Source organism: Gekko japonicus, unplaced genomic scaffold, assembly GCF_001447785.1.
Source record: "Gekko japonicus isolate JY-2015 unplaced genomic scaffold, Gekko_japonicus_V1.1 scaffold657, whole genome shotgun sequence".
Lineage (NCBI taxonomy): Eukaryota > Metazoa > Chordata > Lepidosauria > Squamata > Gekkonidae > Gekko > Gekko japonicus.
This window is the reverse complement of record NW_015175989.1, coordinates 96,368-114,353: the sequence shown is the minus strand read 5'-3', so window position 1 is coordinate 114,353 and position 17,986 is coordinate 96,368. Positions and strand designations below refer to the sequence as shown.

Below are 17,986 nucleotides of genomic sequence, written 5' to 3'. Positions count from 1 at the left end.
CACAAAAAACGGGGGCCCCCTGGCAAACCGGGGGGGGGGGGTTGGCAACCCTAATACCTCTGGTTACTGCTTCCAACTTTTGACTGAATCCAACTACTCCCCTTGGTTGGTTATTATTGAAAATAAATTACGAACACTGAATATCCCTTTTGAATCTTTACTCTTGCTTTCTGAATTAGAGGCAATGCAAACAATAAGGGACATGCTATTTGAGGCAGAGCTATTTGAACTGTACAACGCAGCTAATAAGACATGCTCCCCTCTTAAGTCATGGGATATTGCCCACTATGAGTCATCCTGCTAGATATATTCACCAACTTCAGACTCCAGCATTACGTAGAACCTTTTCACTTGCCAGGTTCAATGCTCTCCCTTCAGTGATCTTAACTGGGAGGTTTAATAGTATCACTTTTTTAAATAGACTATGCCCCTGTGCAAGCGGGTCAATTGAAACGGGGTCTCACGTGTTATTGGAATGCCATTACTATGCCAGTATTCGATTCTGCATTTTATCGTCATTACTTGGTGGTATCAGAGAGCTTCCTAACTCACACAAATTGCTTTATTTGCTAAACAGCAATGATGAAAATATAACCGTTTTTGTGGTAGAGTTCTTGCAGACTGCTCTTTTTATTCGTAGTACAGTATTGTAATACAGAACTTGTTTTCAGGAGATATGAAATTAAGACTATTTTACATTGATTTTAGACTATCCTAGAATGCTTTTTTTCCCTCTTTGGTTCTTTATCTTATCTTTTGTATATTACTCTTTTTAATGTCAGTGCCAATAAAGGTAATTGAATTGAATTGAAGAGCAACAAAATTTTATTCTGGGTATAAGCTTTCATGTGCAACCACACTTGCCATCACTTTGCTTTCTAACAACCATCCTCATGAAGAGCTCCGAAGCTTCCATGCTGTTTTACGTAGTTTTGCACAACTTTTTGTTTGTTTATTTGGCTCTTTCTTTTGGATCAGCACAAGTACCTGCAATCTCTGTCTGCTTGGTCTAGGAACTGGAAAACTAATTCCAGGAAATCCACAACTCTGACCACATTCTTTACACTTACCTGTGAATTAGCATATATTTGGAACAGTCTTCTTTTATTACCCTGCTAAACCATTTATTGGCAGAGATACCCTGCTGCAGATTAAATTGTGTTAATTAAAGGATCTGTATTTCTGTGACAATGGACTATAAGTTGTTAGCTGTAGAAAAGCACAATCAATAACAGGCAAGTTAACAGAGCTTCTTCTAGATTTTACTAAATCATTGTTCTGCCTCTCTTTACAAATGAAAATTCAAATCATACTTGCCTTGTCTTTCCTTGACTACTGTAAATGTATTTCTGAGTTTGGAAGGTTTATCACTTGGTTTGTGGAAAGTTGAAATGTCTGAAATATCTGCAACTGTTAGTTTACAGAATCTTGCAGAATCTCAAGAGGCTGACTTAAATTTGTCACTTTTTGTGGACAATACTATAGCTTTCAGAATGAAAAATGTGGTAGCCTCCCAAAGACCAAATATAAAATCCATTAGCAACTCTGCTTGGTGAAAAGACAGAATGTAGGAGTGGTAGCTTTTGCAGAGTTGAAATAAGTCAAGCATTAAGATAATTCCCTCTTTTCAAGTGTCCTGCAAAGTAGATGCAAGGAGCTAGTTTTAAAACATTATAATTTACATTAATTTTGTGTCAAAGTTCTTTTGTAAGTGGATGTAATTCACTATGTCACTGTTCCTGAAACTGGATTTTGAAAGCTTTTGTAAATACACCTTTCAAAAATTCTCTTTGATGGCGATTCCTTGATTGAGGGAGGGATAGGCACTGACAACAGCTGGACATTTTTGCTTGCTTGTTTTTTTTTTAAGTTAGACTTATTTTGCAAGTGAGATTTTAAGCTAAGAGAGAACTAATGCTGGTGCTTTATAACGATGGTTATAAAATTGTGAGCAGTTTGCAGATTTATATGATCTTTCCCTGCTTTAGTTTGAATACTTCCTGCCTTGTAGCTTCAAACCATGTTTAGAGCTTTTACTGCACAGGATATTGAAGAAAATGGTTCATTTTTAAGTGTCAGTGTGATTCAGGAGATTTGTTTACTTTGGCACATGTAGGGTTGCCAAGTGTGAATTCAGCCGCAGCGGGGGACTCCTGGCTGGTGGCTGGTGCACGCGCCGCATCCACGTTGCCCGGAAGTGATGCGGGCACGCTGGGGGCGGGGCCACGACCATCCGAGGGAAAACCATAGAGTTTTCCCTCAGATGACCGTGCCCCCGTGCCCGGCGTGCCCACGTCACTTCCGGGCGACGTGCACGTCAGAGTGGCGTTCCCCCCAGGGCCCGATCTGCCAGCAGCAAGGAACGGGCCTCTGGGACGGGGGTTTCCCCGCCCCCCGGGGGGACTTGGCAAGCCTAGGCACATGTGAAATGGGGTTAATTTTTATTCCAACAACTAATGAATGTTGTACTTTTCCCTCAAGAGAGATAACCACCGTTTGTTCCCTGTGATACCTCCTGCAATCCTTATTTCAGTGTTTCTTACAATTCTGTGATGGTGTATTTATGAGTAGATCCTGGCATCTGGAAATTGTCCAATTTAAAAAAAAAACAGTGTTTGTTGGAACGATCTCTTTTACAGTTATTGCTGGAGCACCAGGATGCCATCGCTCCCGATCCAAATGACATCTTAAATGAACTTCTGACAGGGCTGGGGGAAGTTCCTGATGTGGAGACTTTCCTTGGTAAGCTCCTAAAACAAAAGAAATTTGGAATATCAAGTTGACCTAACTTTTACCTAGGTATAAAAGAAATAAAGTCAGGGCAGTGTGCAATCTAGAGTTCCCTCTGTTTGTACCGAAGTACAGTGTTGTACTTTTTATGTTACATTCCAGCTTTTATTGCTATAATCATTTGATTAAAGTAGTTTGCAGTGTGGGCAAAATCTTAAATTGCTAATGAACGTGAGGATTTCTTGCAGTTGGGATGGTACTCCAGTGCCCTGCATCTCCTTGTCACTCCCCATGATTAGCAGAAGCAGCATAAGTTATACAAATTGTGCAGCTGTGTGCAAGCCTGCATAAAGAATTTCTGTCTTTTTGCTGTTATTGTTTTAATGTGCTGAATATATACAACCCATGGGAAAATACACTGGGTTAGATCCATATTTGGGAGTGGTTCAAATTGCTGGGAGTGGTTCAAAGCTTTCCAAATGGAACTCTCCTGCACATGCATGCACACACCCTGCAATGCACTGAACCCCTTTCGTGATATTCTGCTCCTGGGGGTTAGAGGATGTGTGCAAAGTATGGGGTCTGAAGTGGGAGCAGGGAATCAGCCGAAAATGTACACACAGCTCTCCTGCACTGAAGTAAGCATTGCTACAGCAGCAGAATGGCACATTTTGGATCTAATTCTTGTATATGCTCTTTTCTGACATTATATTTTACAGATACAGGTATGAAGACTAACAGTTTTAACATTGTTCTTTCCCCCTTTTGCAGGGGAAGGAGCTGTTGATCCCAATGACCCTAACAAAGAGAACACATTAAGTCAGCTTGTAAAGACAGAAATTTCTCTTTCACTGACCAGGAAATATGATTTACGGGAAGGTGAAGAACAGGACATCAAAGGCCTGATGATGAAGTATGTATATTTATAAAACTGAAAATTCAAATAGGGTAACATTTACTAATTTAACCACTCCTGTGCTTAATTTGCTGTTTGTTTTAGTACATTTATGTCCTGCCTATCCAGAAATCTGCTCAAGAGGTTATTTTGTACTTAGCTGTTGGCTTCATGTAAATTTCTGTGTATTTGCAACAGTGTTTTCAATCTGAAAGGATTGCTGGTTTGGGTTTTGGTAACTGGTTTGGGTTTTGGTAACTGACCGTATACCTATGCTTAACTAAATTTCAAACATTGCGTAGCTCACGCAGTGGTAACAGTGAAGAATTAGTAGTCTACTAGAATTTAGTCCATGGCAAAACACTCCTCGTAGTCTAAATCAGTTTAGATAAAAATAATGAAACATGCAAAGATAAAATTGCAGACATAGAAATATCCTTACTAAGAAGAAATAAGATAGAAAAATGAAAGGGAGTGGTAGTGAGAAGTTACTAATCAAATTTGATATGTGGCAGGTACCTGATAAATGTCAGCCAGATAATCATGGATTTCAGCAACTGAAAATGGGGGCCCCAAACAATGCTCCCTCTAAGCTGTGGAGTCTTGTGAGCAAAAATTCTACTTTGTGAGCTACTGGCATTAAAGTTGTGAGCAAGTGATTTGACTACTGCATAAATTAGTTTGCTCTCTGGAGCCATCTTTCCTGAGCTAAGACTAAAATGTGTGAGCCGGAGGCTAAAAAACTGTGAGCTAGCTCACACTAACTCAGCTTAGAGGGAACACTGGCCCCGACTCACCTGCAGGTCCCATTTATGGTCTCATGTGGACGGGAGAGCCAATGGGGTGACGGTGCCATGGTTGGCATGTCCTGGTGGGGCTGGCTGCACAGGCGGCAGGCAATGTTCCCTCTAAGCTGTGGAGTCTTGTGAGCAAAAATTCTACTCCATGAGCTACTGGCATTCAAGTGGTGAGTGAGCGATTTGGCTACTGCATCAATTAGTTTGCTCTGGAGCCCTCCTTCCTGAGCGAAGACAAAAATGTGTGAGCCGGAAGCTAAAAAACTGTGAGCTAGCTCACACTAACTCAGCTTGGAGGGAGCACTGGCGGCAGGCAATGGTAGGAAAACCTGGCCCTCCCCCTTCCAGGTTGGCCTATGGTGAAGCCTGAACTGGGCCCGGAGGAGGAGGGGCCGCCAGGGGGTTAAAAGCACACCGCTCCACCAACTCACCTGGTCGTGTGCTGGGGCTGCAAAGGGTAGCTAAGGTCAGGGAGAGGGCAGCAGCAGTACAACTGCCAGGTAACTCAGTCTTCATATATCGCGTTGCTGTCATGAAGCTGCTACTACAACAGATACTATATCTAGCATGTACGCCCTGCTTATCAAAGTTCTTAGGAATCGCAGCTCTTTGTCCACTTAATGATATGCCAAATGTTTGCAACAGGGATGTAAGTTTTGATCCTGCTCAGTTGTCTTGTGCTTCTTTGTGAAGAGGTGTGAAAAGCTTGGTCGGGTTCAGTCGTACTTCCTGTCCAATAAGCATGCACAAGATTATAGCCTAAGAGCAACAAAAGCATGCAAAAATGTTGTATTTACCCAAAGGAAGACTCGTTTTTCTTTTTCATGTGTGCCACCAAGAAAAAAGAAGGGGTGGTCTTACATTTGTATACAAGTATATAGAATAACAAAAATACCATTTTTTATAACATGGGGGGGTCCTTACATTCGGAGTCATCTTCCGTAAATACAATAGTTATGGCAGATGAAACAGCAAAACTACATTGTTAACACATCTGTCTTGAAGATGGCTTCAGCATCATAGGTTGCTACAACATTAGGAAGAACCAGAATCGGGAGTGACTAAGGAGGGTTCTTTAACTTCTTTACTAATGCCTGTGTTTCAGCAAATGGGATAGGTTTCAGGATGATATGTAGGTCAGAACACAGTGTGGTAACATACCTGATGCTTGACTTGTTATAGAGAAAACATTTTCTTTTACCTAAGAATACTAAAAAAATTTTACGTGTAGCATATTACTTTGTCAATCGTCAATTCTCATAGTATTTCTTAATTGGAGACAAATGCTCCGCTCAGAAATTAAGGTCCTGGACTTCAACATGCAAAGGTGTAGATTAACATCAGTAGAATTTCCTCCTAAGTATGTAACTTCTTTACTGGTTAATCTCTTCCCTACTGACATACAAAACCAAACCCTATTTACTGTTCTGCAACAACTTCAGCGCCTTGCTTTTTATCTACTATAATTACACTGCATGCTGCTGATACCACAAAATGCTGTATGGAGTTAAAGGGATTTTTCTGAGCATATTCTCTTTAAAAAACTGCAGTAAGAACACTCAGTAACCGTTCTCTGATAAGGCTTTACAAAATAGAAGCTGAACTTCAGGATATAGATTAGGCATTACAGGAAGCAGAAGGAAACATCTGTCTTGGATTTTGCTTTGCTAGAAGGAAACAGAGTGTTTCTGTGGCCTTTTTTAAAATAGGCACATATGCTCTGGGTAAATGTGGCCATAACTAACTTAACACTTGCACATTCACCCTGTACTGCCATTTTCTATGATTTGGTACAAGCAGAGGCAACAGAACTATGTAGCAGTACCACTTGCTCTCTTAAAAATTAAAATCCCCCACACCCAAAGTTCATTCTTTAATAATTTTCCAGTTCTAACGTCTCTAGTGCTCTCCTTCTCCATTTCTCTCAAAGTCCCATGCCAGTGGCTGCTAGTGCAGCTTAATATTGCCACAGAGCATCAGCTACAGGATAGAATATTTCCACAACAGTCAGAGGGAGAATTGGGTTATAACTCTAGTTCAGGAGTCCCCAACCTTTTTGAGCCTGTGGGTACCTTTGAAATTCTGACACAGGGTATGACCATAAAATGGCTGCCGCAAGCGGAGGAGCCAAATGCAAAATGGAGTGAGGTTTTTCATAATTCTAATACCATCACCATTTCAAGCAGAATCTCTATTCAACATAATGACTTTTTAAAATGAACATTTTAAGGGTTTTTTCCACACACAGAGAGCTTACCTTCAGTCACACAGTAAAATCCTTGTGCTGTAGTGGCAGCTGCTGCCAAAGCAACATTTTAAAAATCTGCACAATCAAATATCTAGTGGCTAATGAGAAAACCTGCTGGGCAAAAGCCCCCACTGGCCCTACCCAGTGGTTCGAAAACATTAACATCTAAAGCAAGTAGATAAATGGGTACCTGCCCTAGGTGGCAGGGTGCACCTCCCCATTAGTGGGGTGTGCAGCGGAGGCAACGGCGGCGGCAGTGGTGATAGAACAGTAATGGCGGAGTGGAGTGTTGGAGCGGCTGAGGAGTGTCTGGCAAGTGCGGTGTGAGTCCGGCGGGGCGGAGCCACGGAGGTGCGGCAGCACGGCGGTGTAGCGCGACGGAGCCGGAAAGGACAATAGTCGGAGCTGCGGCAGCCGTGGGCCGCGCACCGGGAGGAGCCCCGCCAAGAGAAGGAGCCACGGAATCGGAAGAAGATCTGCCCCGGGACACGGAAGGAGAGCGCCGTCTGAAGCCGCCGAAGAAAGCCAGACATCAGCAATGAATAGGCCCCGCTGCCAGGTGCTGGTAGGAAGTCACCCCCCCCCATGATTGTGGCCTTAGTTAGGGAACAAATAATTGTGTAAGCCGCTCAGAGACCCCTCGGGGTTCGAGCGGGATACAAGCTGAAAGTATAAATAAATAAATAAATACCCATTTTCCAAAAAGAGTTAATGGGTGCTAGGAAAGGTGCTGGCAGGCACCATTGCACCCGTGGGTGGGCACTGTGGGGACCCCTGGTCTAAGTTCCTCAATGTCCGTATTTCACAGCTATAAATGTCCTAGGCCATAAAATATAAAGCAAATACAAGGGAACACAGCATATATTATGAAACAAAAATGAAAACTACTTTATAAATCAATTTGATAGAAATGGTATAATCAATGTTAAATGTATATTAGTATACAAATCTATAGGTTGATTAACTAATATCTTTGAAAAACAAATTTCTTGTGTTGATTATTTGCTGAATTTTAGATAGATAGATAGATAGATAGATAGATAGATAGATAGATAGATAGATATACACACAAACTCCAATACAAAGCTTAAATTCCACTACCATACAGAAGATAAAATCCTAAACAAAAACTACAGTTTCTAAATTCCAAAATCATAGCTCCATTGATAAGAATCATATTGGCTGCAAGTCTCCCGGTTCAATAAATCTTGTCAGCCAGCTAAACAATGTCAGCAATTAGAAGCTTACAGCTTGCTTGTAATAACTAGTCTTGACTGTTGAGATTCCTAGGTAAATATTTTCTTGTTTCCATACTTCGAGTATACTTATCAACGCACGAAGCTTAATTCTGGAGCCAAATTCCATTCTTCATTAACATTCATAATCTCAGCCAGTGAGAAAACAGAAGTTTCAGACTCGCTGAGGATATGTTTTGTAAGAAGTTGCCAATTCTAAGTGTGTTGCTTAATGTGCCAGAGTTGGCATTATTTTATTCTGTACAAATCAAATGTTAGTAGGAAAGAACAGTTCTTGCAGTTACATTCTGTTTAGGTTTCAGTCCCTTTCCACTTCTGGAGATTTGATTCATGAAATTCAACAAAGCAAAATCCCACAAATGGGAAATGAACAGTGTGCGTCTCTCCTTGCCCTACCCCCACTCATGCCCATTTTTTCTTCAGCATCTGTGAAGACTGGGGCCAGTATTCTGATCCAGACACATAGAAATGGTTCTTTGGCTGGAATGTTTCTGAGAGCTTGGCTAAGACACTTTGAGATAGTCTTGTCAGTTCCTTATCAAGTCTCAAACTGCTCATCCATTTTCCACCTGGTTCGTTGGGGGTGTGAGGTTGTTCTTGTGCTGCTTCTAGAATACTTTGTTCAGTTGTATCATTTAAGTCACAGTTCTACTGAAAGTGCTCACAGCACTTTTCAAAGCCGTTATCTACAGTTCTAGGGATTGTAACTGGGAACGTCTGTATGCAAAATAAGTGTACTGGTACTGACCTGTAGTGCATATCCAAAACACCTAAAATGGGGAAATAATGCAAGACAAAGAGATGGCAGACAGCTAAATCTGTAAATTTTTTGAAATAACGTGTCTTGGCCTGATTATAAAAGTGATTTTGGAACATTATGCTATTATGGAATATGATGCAAATGGATCTCCACAAGAGGGTCTGTTTAGGAAGATACAGAGAACTTTGAGAACTGGGTTCTGCGTAATGTGGAGGGGGGGCAGACTCAAGTAAAAATGACTATACTACAGAGCCTGGGAAGAAAGGAAAAAAGAAAACAAGGGACAAGCTTCCCAGCATGGGATAGTTTATTGCTGTGTAAACACCGAGTCCTTGTGTTCACAGGAGGTTTTCAAAAATAGATTCTGTGAAACAGTGTTTAGTGCAAGTCATTCCAATCAACCCTACATGTGTTTAAGCTGGAAGTAAGCTACAGTCTAGGCCAGTGTCTCCCAAGCTGTGGGTCAGGAGGCCCCAAAAGTGGGTTGCAAGTGCTGTTGTTGTTGGACCTGTCAGCTGCGTTTGTCATGGTCGACCATCAGCCACTGATCCACCACCTCGCCGACACTGGAGTCCAGGGGCCTGCCTTGCAATGGCTCGTCTCCTTTCTCCAAGGCTGGGGACAAAGGGTGGCAGTTGGAGAACAGCTATCCCAAAGGCACCCACTAGATTATGGAGTGCCCCAAGGGGTGGTGCTGTCCCCAATACTATTTAATACCTATATGTGCCCCCTTGCCCAGATTGCATGGAGGCATGGGGTGAGATGTCAACAGTAGGCAGATGTCACCCAGCTCTCTCTATTGTTGGACGGCCAGTCTGACTCTAAACCAGAAGATCTGGACTAGGCATAACAAATCGTGTTTGGATGGCTTACACTGAGCTGACTGAAATTGAATCCGATGAAGATAGAGGTCCTGTGCCTGAGCTGGGGTGGACTGAGGGTAGGGATCTCACTCCCGACTTTCGATGGGGCTCTGTTGGTGCCAGCGTCAGGAGCTTGGGAGTGCTCCTGGATGCCTCCTTAACAATGGAGGCCCAGGTAGCAGCCACTGCCAAGTCAGCCTTTTATCATCTTCAGCTGATCAGGCAGCTGGTTCCCTTCCTTGAACACAACAACTTGGCAACAGTGATCCATATGATGGTCACCTCAAGATTGGACTACTATAATACTCTCTACATGGGGCTGCCCTTGTCGCAAATCCGGAAGCTACAGCTAGTGCAAAATGCTGCAGCCAGGCTTCAAATGGGCCTCCCAACACAGGAGCACATTCAGCCTGTGCTCAAAGCATTGCGCTGGCTCCCAATAGCATACCAAATTAGCTTCAAGGTGCTGGTGCTTACCTTTAAAGCCCTTTACAGTTAGGGGCCTACATACCTGAGGCCTTTCCCCACATGCTCCCCAGAGAGCACTGCGATCAGGGTCGCAAAATCGACTGGCCCTCCCTGGCCTTAAGGATGCCAGGTTGGCTGTAACCAGGACCAGGGCTTTCTCAGTGGTGGCTCCGCTCTGGTGGAATGAGCTCCCAGAAGAGATCAGGGCCCTGCAGGACCTTATGCAGTTCCGCAGGGCCTGCAAGACAGAGCTCTTCTACCAGGCTTTCAGTTAAGGAACTGCCACCAATAGCTGAAAGATAGAGAACCCTGTCCCCCTGGATCCATTAACAACAGCCTGTGCCAGCCGCATAAGGGATTAGATCTATGGGCTGATCACCAGAATACATTATTGACTGATTGCTGCCATCGTGTAATAACATGGTTATTATCAGTATTATCTAACATCTGTAGCACCTTTATAATATCGGAATGTTTTTCGATGATTTTAGAATTGTTTAAATTTGTATTGATGAATTGTATTCTTTTTATGTAAACCGCCCTGAGCCGGCCTCGGCTGAGAGAGCAGGGTATAAATCTGATAAATAAATAAAAGAAATACTCTGCTGGTCTAGCATAGCCCCTTATAGAATCTGTTGGGTTAATTGATTATAGTTTTAATACTTCCATTAGTAAAACAGATTGTCTGTGTATACAGATACACATATGCAGGTATCTGCTTTATGAATATACATGTAGAATAATACAGAGTGAGGGATCTATATGAATGTATATATTGAACAATACTGTCAAAGAGATCTTTCGAATTTGTACGTAACTGCTAGAGACTGTCATCTTCTGTGACATAAAAAGTGTTCTAAGAAAGAATTTATTTCTCCATTCAGAACCAAAAGGCTTATTGTCGATGTGATACGAGCTCAGCCAGGAGAGACCCTTGCAAAAATCTTGGAAACGCCTGCATCTGAACATCAGGTAACTAATCTTTTTGTGCCTAGATAGAGTAAGACTATAGCACTGGTAATGGTTCTCTGTTTTCTTTCTCCTTTAAATGTTTCAATTTGATTATGTCATCCAGAGAGAGCCCTGTGAAAGCTACATTTTTACATAACAGAGCTATCCCTTTCCCTTTCAGTGAACAACTAGAGTTGTCAGAACCCCTGGTGGAGGCAGGGGTCCACCCCGCAGCTGCTGATCAGCTGGTCAGCGGAAGAAGTTATTAGGAGAAACAGGAAAGCCCAGTCCACATTGCCGGCATCGCACAAGAAGTGATGTCATCAGACCAGCAACATCCAGGCGATACTCTGGTATTTGGGCAAAAACTCTATGCTGGAAGCCATTTTTGCCATAGGGTTTTGCCCAAATATCAGAGCATTGCATCAGTGCTGCAGCATGATGACATCACTTCCTATGCAATGCCAACGACATGGCCTGGGCTTTCCTCTTTCTCCTGATAAGAGTCCACATTCCCTGCTGGTTGCTAGGAGGGCCATCGCAACCCTATGAACCCTATAATCACTTCTTTTCATTCAAAGAGCTGGTGTGGCATGCGTGTCTCTTCCCCTCACTCCCATTTTTATCATTATAAACAATCTTGTGAGATAGATTCTGGAGAGATAGCTGTGTTAGGATATAACTGAACTGGAGGAGTGGTGGTCCAGTGTTTGGGTCTCTTGATCTTTAGTTGCCTTAAATAAATAGTAATTAGGGTAAGGCAGGTTATGACCCTCTCCCCATTCCCACACTGTGTTCCTGGGAGATAGTGGCTTTCCTGAGGCACAAGCCCAGGGCACGGCGGGAAGAGTAACCGTAGGGCCCTAGCACTGCCACCAGAGGTTTCTGTCGACTGCTTATTTGAAATAATTGAAGACATTGGGAGATTTTCCATATTTCACCAAGGAGGTCAGAGTGGTGTATATGGCTTTGCTCCTTTTATCCTCACAACAACTCTGGAACAGTGTTCCCTCTAAGCTGAGTTAGTGTGAGCTAGCTCACAGTTTTTTAGCCTCCACGTCACACATTTTTGTCTTCGCTCAGGAAGGATGGCTCCAGAGCAAACTAATTTATGTGGCAGTCAAATTGCTCGCTCACCCACTTGAATGCCAGTAGCTCACAAAGTAGAATTTTTGCTCACAGGACTCCACAGCTTAGCGGGAACATTGCTCTGGAAAGTAGGCAAGGCTGAGAGACACCTGCATGGCATACTAGGGATTTGAATCCAAATCTTCTACATTGCAGTATGACACTCTAATCGCTATTTGGCTAACAGGATGTAGTCTGACACTCTTGTCTGTTTTTCACACTGGCTGTTGATAATTTTATTCCTGAATAACTCACTTGCAAAGGTAATCCTTGTAAACAGCTTTTAAGGATACTTTCAGATCCATAGCCTTGTTTTATTGTATAACGTTGTCTTTGATTTTAGTGATTTATGTGGGACTTTTAAGGTGCACTTAGAAGTAGGTTGTAAAGCCAAGGGGTATTAAAAAAAAAAAAAAGAGTCCTGAAACATTCAGATTGTAGATTCTTCCTATATATTACTTGTATTCCTGTCTTTAAAATCTTGAGTTGATACTTCACTAACCGTTGGTGGATAATTTATTTATTTTATTTATTTATTTATTGGATTTGTACCCTGCCCTCCCAGCCAAAGCTGGCTCAGGGTGGCTTACATAAAAACCTGAAATTACATAGAATAAATAAATTACATTAAAAACATGAATTACAATTAAAACAGTTCAACCATAAAGTGCTAGTAGTAGTTGACAACAGTTTGGTGATGTGTTTTCTTTTCATGTGTTTATCTAGTATAAGGAAACATCTAGGAAATGGTGGAACTTGTGTGGGAATAAGTTAGGCATGTTTAGCCTGAAGAAAAGACAGCTAAGAGAGATTTTTTTCAATTAGTAGTTTTTATTTAAGAAATATTTTAATTTTACTAAAACACATTTATATATGGAAATATAATACAAAGGGGTAAACCGATAAAGAGGAGATAAAGATTGCAGCCGCATGTTCATGAGAACAAAATCCATGCGGACTATAGCAGAACATAAAGATTCAAAATTACCAAATTCAGATGGTATGAATTTACAGTTACATTTTTCCCAAAAGGATTCATGTTGCAAAACTATGGGGGGGAAATAAATGTTTCTGACTTAATTGCCTCTCTTGATTATCTAATTGGTGTAAAGAGTCTGGAAGATTGCCCTCTTAGACTAGTTTATACCATATGTTCATGTTTGGGCAGTGGAGGAATTCCAGCTTCTAACATGAGAAAGTTATTTAATAATGTCTCAGTACAAATTCTTCTGGTTATCGAGAAATCTGTTACTGCAACACTCAGTTGTGATGTTTGACGTACTATTTTTCCAGTCTCCTGATGTACTGTGACAGTGCACACCCACCACATATGACTAAGGTAGAACACGCTGACCATTTTTCTATATTTAAATATGTCAGAGTGATAGGAACAGTTGTTCATCGTATCCTCTGAGAATAGAACAGGAAGCAAAGGATTTCAATTAGAGGGAGAGCTTTGGGCTAGGAATTAGGAAGAATTCTGCAAGAACGTTTTAGTAATGAATAAGTTGCCTAAAGAGCTTTCTTCCCTTAAAACTTTTCAAGAAAAAAAATGGGTAGGAAATTAAATAAGTCATAGGTGGTCAGTTTGCTAGCATGCATGCCACAAGAGGGAAGTTGTGGCCACACTTCAACAGAAGCTGCTGCATGCTCCCTGATACACTAAGCAGTGGCAAACTCACACTGTAGTGTCCAAGAACAGCACTGTCACATATTGGGGATCTGACTTGTAGCACACCGGGTTTAGCCACCACTGTAGTTGTTGGATATGTGTGTACATGCAGCAGTTGTTGGATATGTATGTACGTGCAGCAGAAAAAAGTCACATGTGCAAGCCAAGTTGGGTGATCTCCACTCAAAAGCTTTGCAGACCCATGCAGGGATGTTGTAACTCCCGTGTTTGTAATTCATAATCAGTATACTTGGTTGTTTGTACTAATATGTAAATTACTTTTTCTTTCAGGAAGCTGAACACTTAAAAATAGTAGAAAAACGTGTAATTTTGGATTCTAAAACACCAGAGAAAATGAAACACAGTAGATCTATTCTTGAAGAAGGGCAGCTACCATTAGAGCAAAAGAAAAGGAAAATCCAAAGGAACCTTCGGACACTGGAACAGGCTGGACTGGTTTCATCTGAAAATAAATACCAGGAAATCATCAATGAAATAGCAAAGGTTGTTGGTACATTCTTGCATTTCTCCAAATGTCAGCCTTTTCACCCAAAATATAAATTCATGCTAACATGACGATACTTTGTGTTATAAAGAAAATAACGAATTATACATGATGGTAGGCCAATTAATAATAAATGATAGATCTTCTGAGAATATATGCAGATCATTTGTTTCCAACTTTCAAGTATGTTGCTTGTTCAACAGTACACTTAATAACTTTGGCAGTGAGTCCTGCCTATTTTCTGTATGGTACACTGATGTAGTAAGTTGTGAAATGTACTGAAAAGAGAAATGGTCAGAGCTGTGGCCCAGTAGGGTGTAGCTTCACTGCTTAACTTGTGGAAAAAATGTAGAAACTGCAAGTCTGTTTTAGAAACATTACCCTCTAATTATGAGGCCTCTCTCCAATCTCTGCTGTAGATGCTATAGCTGCTCAGTGGTAAGGGGAAAATACTGCAACTACTCAGGGATTGGCATCTGTTTTTGGTTGTTAAGCCTCTGGCTATAGGTGTTTTGGATGCACACTTTATTCAACACTTTAACGTTTTCACTTAGATAAACCATAAAATTGAATTCTGTGTGTGTTTATCTGTTACTCCTGAACACCTTAGTTTGACTCCATTAGTAGGGTTGCCAGCTCTGTGTTGGGAAATACCTGGAAATTTTGGGGGGGGGAGTTGTAACTGAGGAGGGCAGGGTTTGGGGAGTGGAGAGACTTCAGTGGGGTATAATGCCCTAGAGTCCTCCTTCCAGAGTGGCCATTTTCTCCTAGTGAACTGATCTCTGTCACCTGGACATCACTTGTCCTCCCAGCCACCACCTGGAGGTTGGTAACTCTTCCATTTGGCTGTGAGACTACTCAAGGAGTGATTTCCCAATATATGTTTGAGCTGTGCTTTTGCCAGTTTAACTAAATAAGAATGATCAGCTAAGTAAAACTATTACTATGGTTTGCAAGATTTTTAAAAGAACCAAGTTATTAATGTATAATTGTTTTCCCCAAAACTTTAGGATATTAGAAATCAGAGACGATACCGACAGCATCGAAAAGCAGAGCTGGTGAAACTCCAACAGACACTGAATGCTCTCAATTCCAAGAAAGCTTTTTATGAAGATCAAATAAATTATTACAACACCTACATTAAAACCTGTTTAGATAATTTAACAAGGAAGTGAGTGTTTTTTTAATTGTATAATGAAAATGTAGAGCTTTTAGTTATATATTTTATTTACTTCACTTAGAGCTGAAGTAGTTGGTGGCAGCAACAGAGGTGTCAATCACCACACAAATGATAAAAGCCAGGGCTATTTTGGGGCAGGAACGCACAGTAACGGAGTTCCGGCTGGCTTCAGAGTTCGCCACACCCACTACACCCAAGCCAAGGGAAGGCAGTTTAAACTGCCTCCCCTCCCCTCCAAGGGCTGGCTTGCCCGGGCTCCTCACAGCCACGGGGCACCCGGGCAAGCCAAGAGAAGGCATGGGGTGTGGCCTATTATGCTAATGAGATGTACTGTCAGGGGTGTGGCCTAATATACTAATGAATTTCTGCTGTTGGGTGTGGTCTATAATGCTAATGAGTTCCTGGTGGGCTTTTTCTACAAAAAAGGCCCTGAAAGCTAGTTGTGCTGATCATCTGTCTGTGGGTACAGCCCTAATGGCTAAATGTCATATTTTTATTTAAAACTCTCCTTTTTAGATTAATATATGCAAATATATGAATGAATAGAACTTCCTTATTGATATAAGGTACAGAGCAGCATTTTAACTAAGAATATGAAATGCATTAAAATGTTTCAACAAAATTTTATGATGCTGGATTATATCGCTGCCCTTTTTTACAAAATATAATTTAGGAGGCTTTATTAACTGTTCTAAAACCAAACCCAGTAACATCTGTTTATATTTTCCTTTCTTAGTGAAAGGAAAAACATGCCGTTTTTCATAGACTAACGTCTGCTTCCATCTTTTGTTTTGCAGAAATTCACGGAGGTCAATAAAAATAAGTGGAAAAGAGGAAGAGAAAGGAAACAAACTTAAGAACATTTCACTGAAGTACACAGCAGCGAGGCTACACGAAAAGGGGGTTATACTAGGAATTGATGAGCTTCAGCCTAATCAGTAAGTTTTGTATCATGTGTGCCCAAGTGCATAAACACTTGCTTGGATTAAGCATTAATTTTAATCTGACTTTTTCAAGATTAAGTATTTTAAGTAGCTGCTTCATTTGTCATTTTTATAATTACATTTGTAGTTCTCAATCCAGTAATTGGTTTAGCATAAAATCTATTCACCCATGCAAATGATTACCTTTTTTGTTTTAAGGTTTAAGAATGTCATGTTTGAAATTACACCTGGTGAAGAAGTGGGTGACTTCGATATCAAAGCAAAGTTCTTGGGAGTGGAAATGGAAAAGGTGCAGCTCCATTTTCAGGTAAGTATTGATTTCATGAGATCCGGGGTGCACTTTATTGCTTGGGCGGGCAAGGAGTTAATCATGAAGCCTGAATATTACATGGGAAATGGAGGGTGGGAAGAAAAATATCCTCCTTCCAAAAAAAATCCCATTTAAAGTACCTGGCTGCTTGCCAGTGGCTTTCCCTTGTGCCTCAAGGTGGCATTGAAATTCCAAACAAAATACAGTAAAACCCCATTTACCCCCACTCCCCAGAAAAATGCCTGCAGATTTGAACCCCATTAAAATCCCTTGCTAAAAATTGGCCTTACAGATGCTGCCCTAGCCTCTCCATTTGAGAGAAACCTTTCTACAAGGTGGAAGCCACCTTGTAGGAAAAGTAACACGTTGTAGGTGCTAAGTGGACCACCTTAAGTGGGGGGGGGCCACAACCAAAAAGTGGCAGTCAGAAGACCTTAGATGTCACATGGTTATGTGGAGGGGGAGAAGGCCCTTTACAATATGTGTTTCCACACACCCACACACACTGCAATACTTCACCATTTTGGGATTTTTACATAGACAATACAACTGCCACCCTTTTCCAGCAGTAAAGGACAGATCTTTCCAGTTTTTTAAAAAGCAGGAAACCATTTTCCTATGGTCAGCTATCTAGAACAATCCTATTCTCCACACTGGGTCTTCTGTTGTATGTATGCAGAAATAGAGTTCTTAATGGTCTTCAAGTTTTAGTGACAGGAGAGGGAAGCAGAACATGGAATGACAGCTAAATGCTGCAAATAAACAGTGCTGTTATGGACAACTTAAATGTGCACTCATGTAGAGTATTTACAGTGTTCAGAGCACATATTCTCAGTAATCATTTCAGTACTATAAATTACTGTTAACTTGACATATTGAAGATTGGGGGCAGGAGGCAGCAGCTGAAGCAAGAGGTTTTCCTCAAGCCACCTACAATGCCATCCTAAGCTAATTACACCCTTCTAAGTCTACCGAAATCCATTTGTTTAGAAGGGTGTTATTCAGCTTAAGATGGCATTGCTACTGAGTTTATGATTGACGTGAGATTCGAACTGGAAATATTGACTGTCTTGCCTCTGCTTGGGAAGGGGATTGCTTGCAACTTTTATGTGTAGTGGTGTATGAAAAAATTAATTTAAAACTTGTGCAAAACAAGGCTTGGAGATGTGTACTTAACTTACTTCCTTCATTATTGTAGGACTTGCTTCAAATGCAGTACGAAGGTGTCTCTGTAATGAAAATGTTTGACAAAGCTAAAGTGAATGTAAACCTTCTCACA

General features: G+C 41.3%; 1 protein-coding gene across 1 annotated transcript in view; it reads left to right on the top strand.

Moving 5' to 3' along the window:
• IQGAP2 (IQ motif containing GTPase activating protein 2) overlaps positions 1-17,980 on the top strand; it is a gene marked incomplete at its 3' end in the record, with an annotated part of 179,566 nt that extends 161,586 nt beyond the window's left edge. The window contains exons 28-35 of the mRNA XM_015426336.1: positions 2,640-2,742; positions 3,502-3,643; positions 10,902-10,989; positions 14,060-14,272; positions 15,284-15,444; positions 16,251-16,391; positions 16,596-16,704; positions 17,906-17,980. Coding sequence (XP_015281822.1) covers positions 2,640-2,742; positions 3,502-3,643; positions 10,902-10,989; positions 14,060-14,272; positions 15,284-15,444; positions 16,251-16,391; positions 16,596-16,704; positions 17,906-17,980 — 1,032 coding nt within the window. The remainder of the gene's footprint in view (positions 1-2,639; positions 2,743-3,501; positions 3,644-10,901; positions 10,990-14,059; positions 14,273-15,283; positions 15,445-16,250; positions 16,392-16,595; positions 16,705-17,905) is intronic.
• Positions 17,981-17,986: the final 6 nt, after the last annotated feature.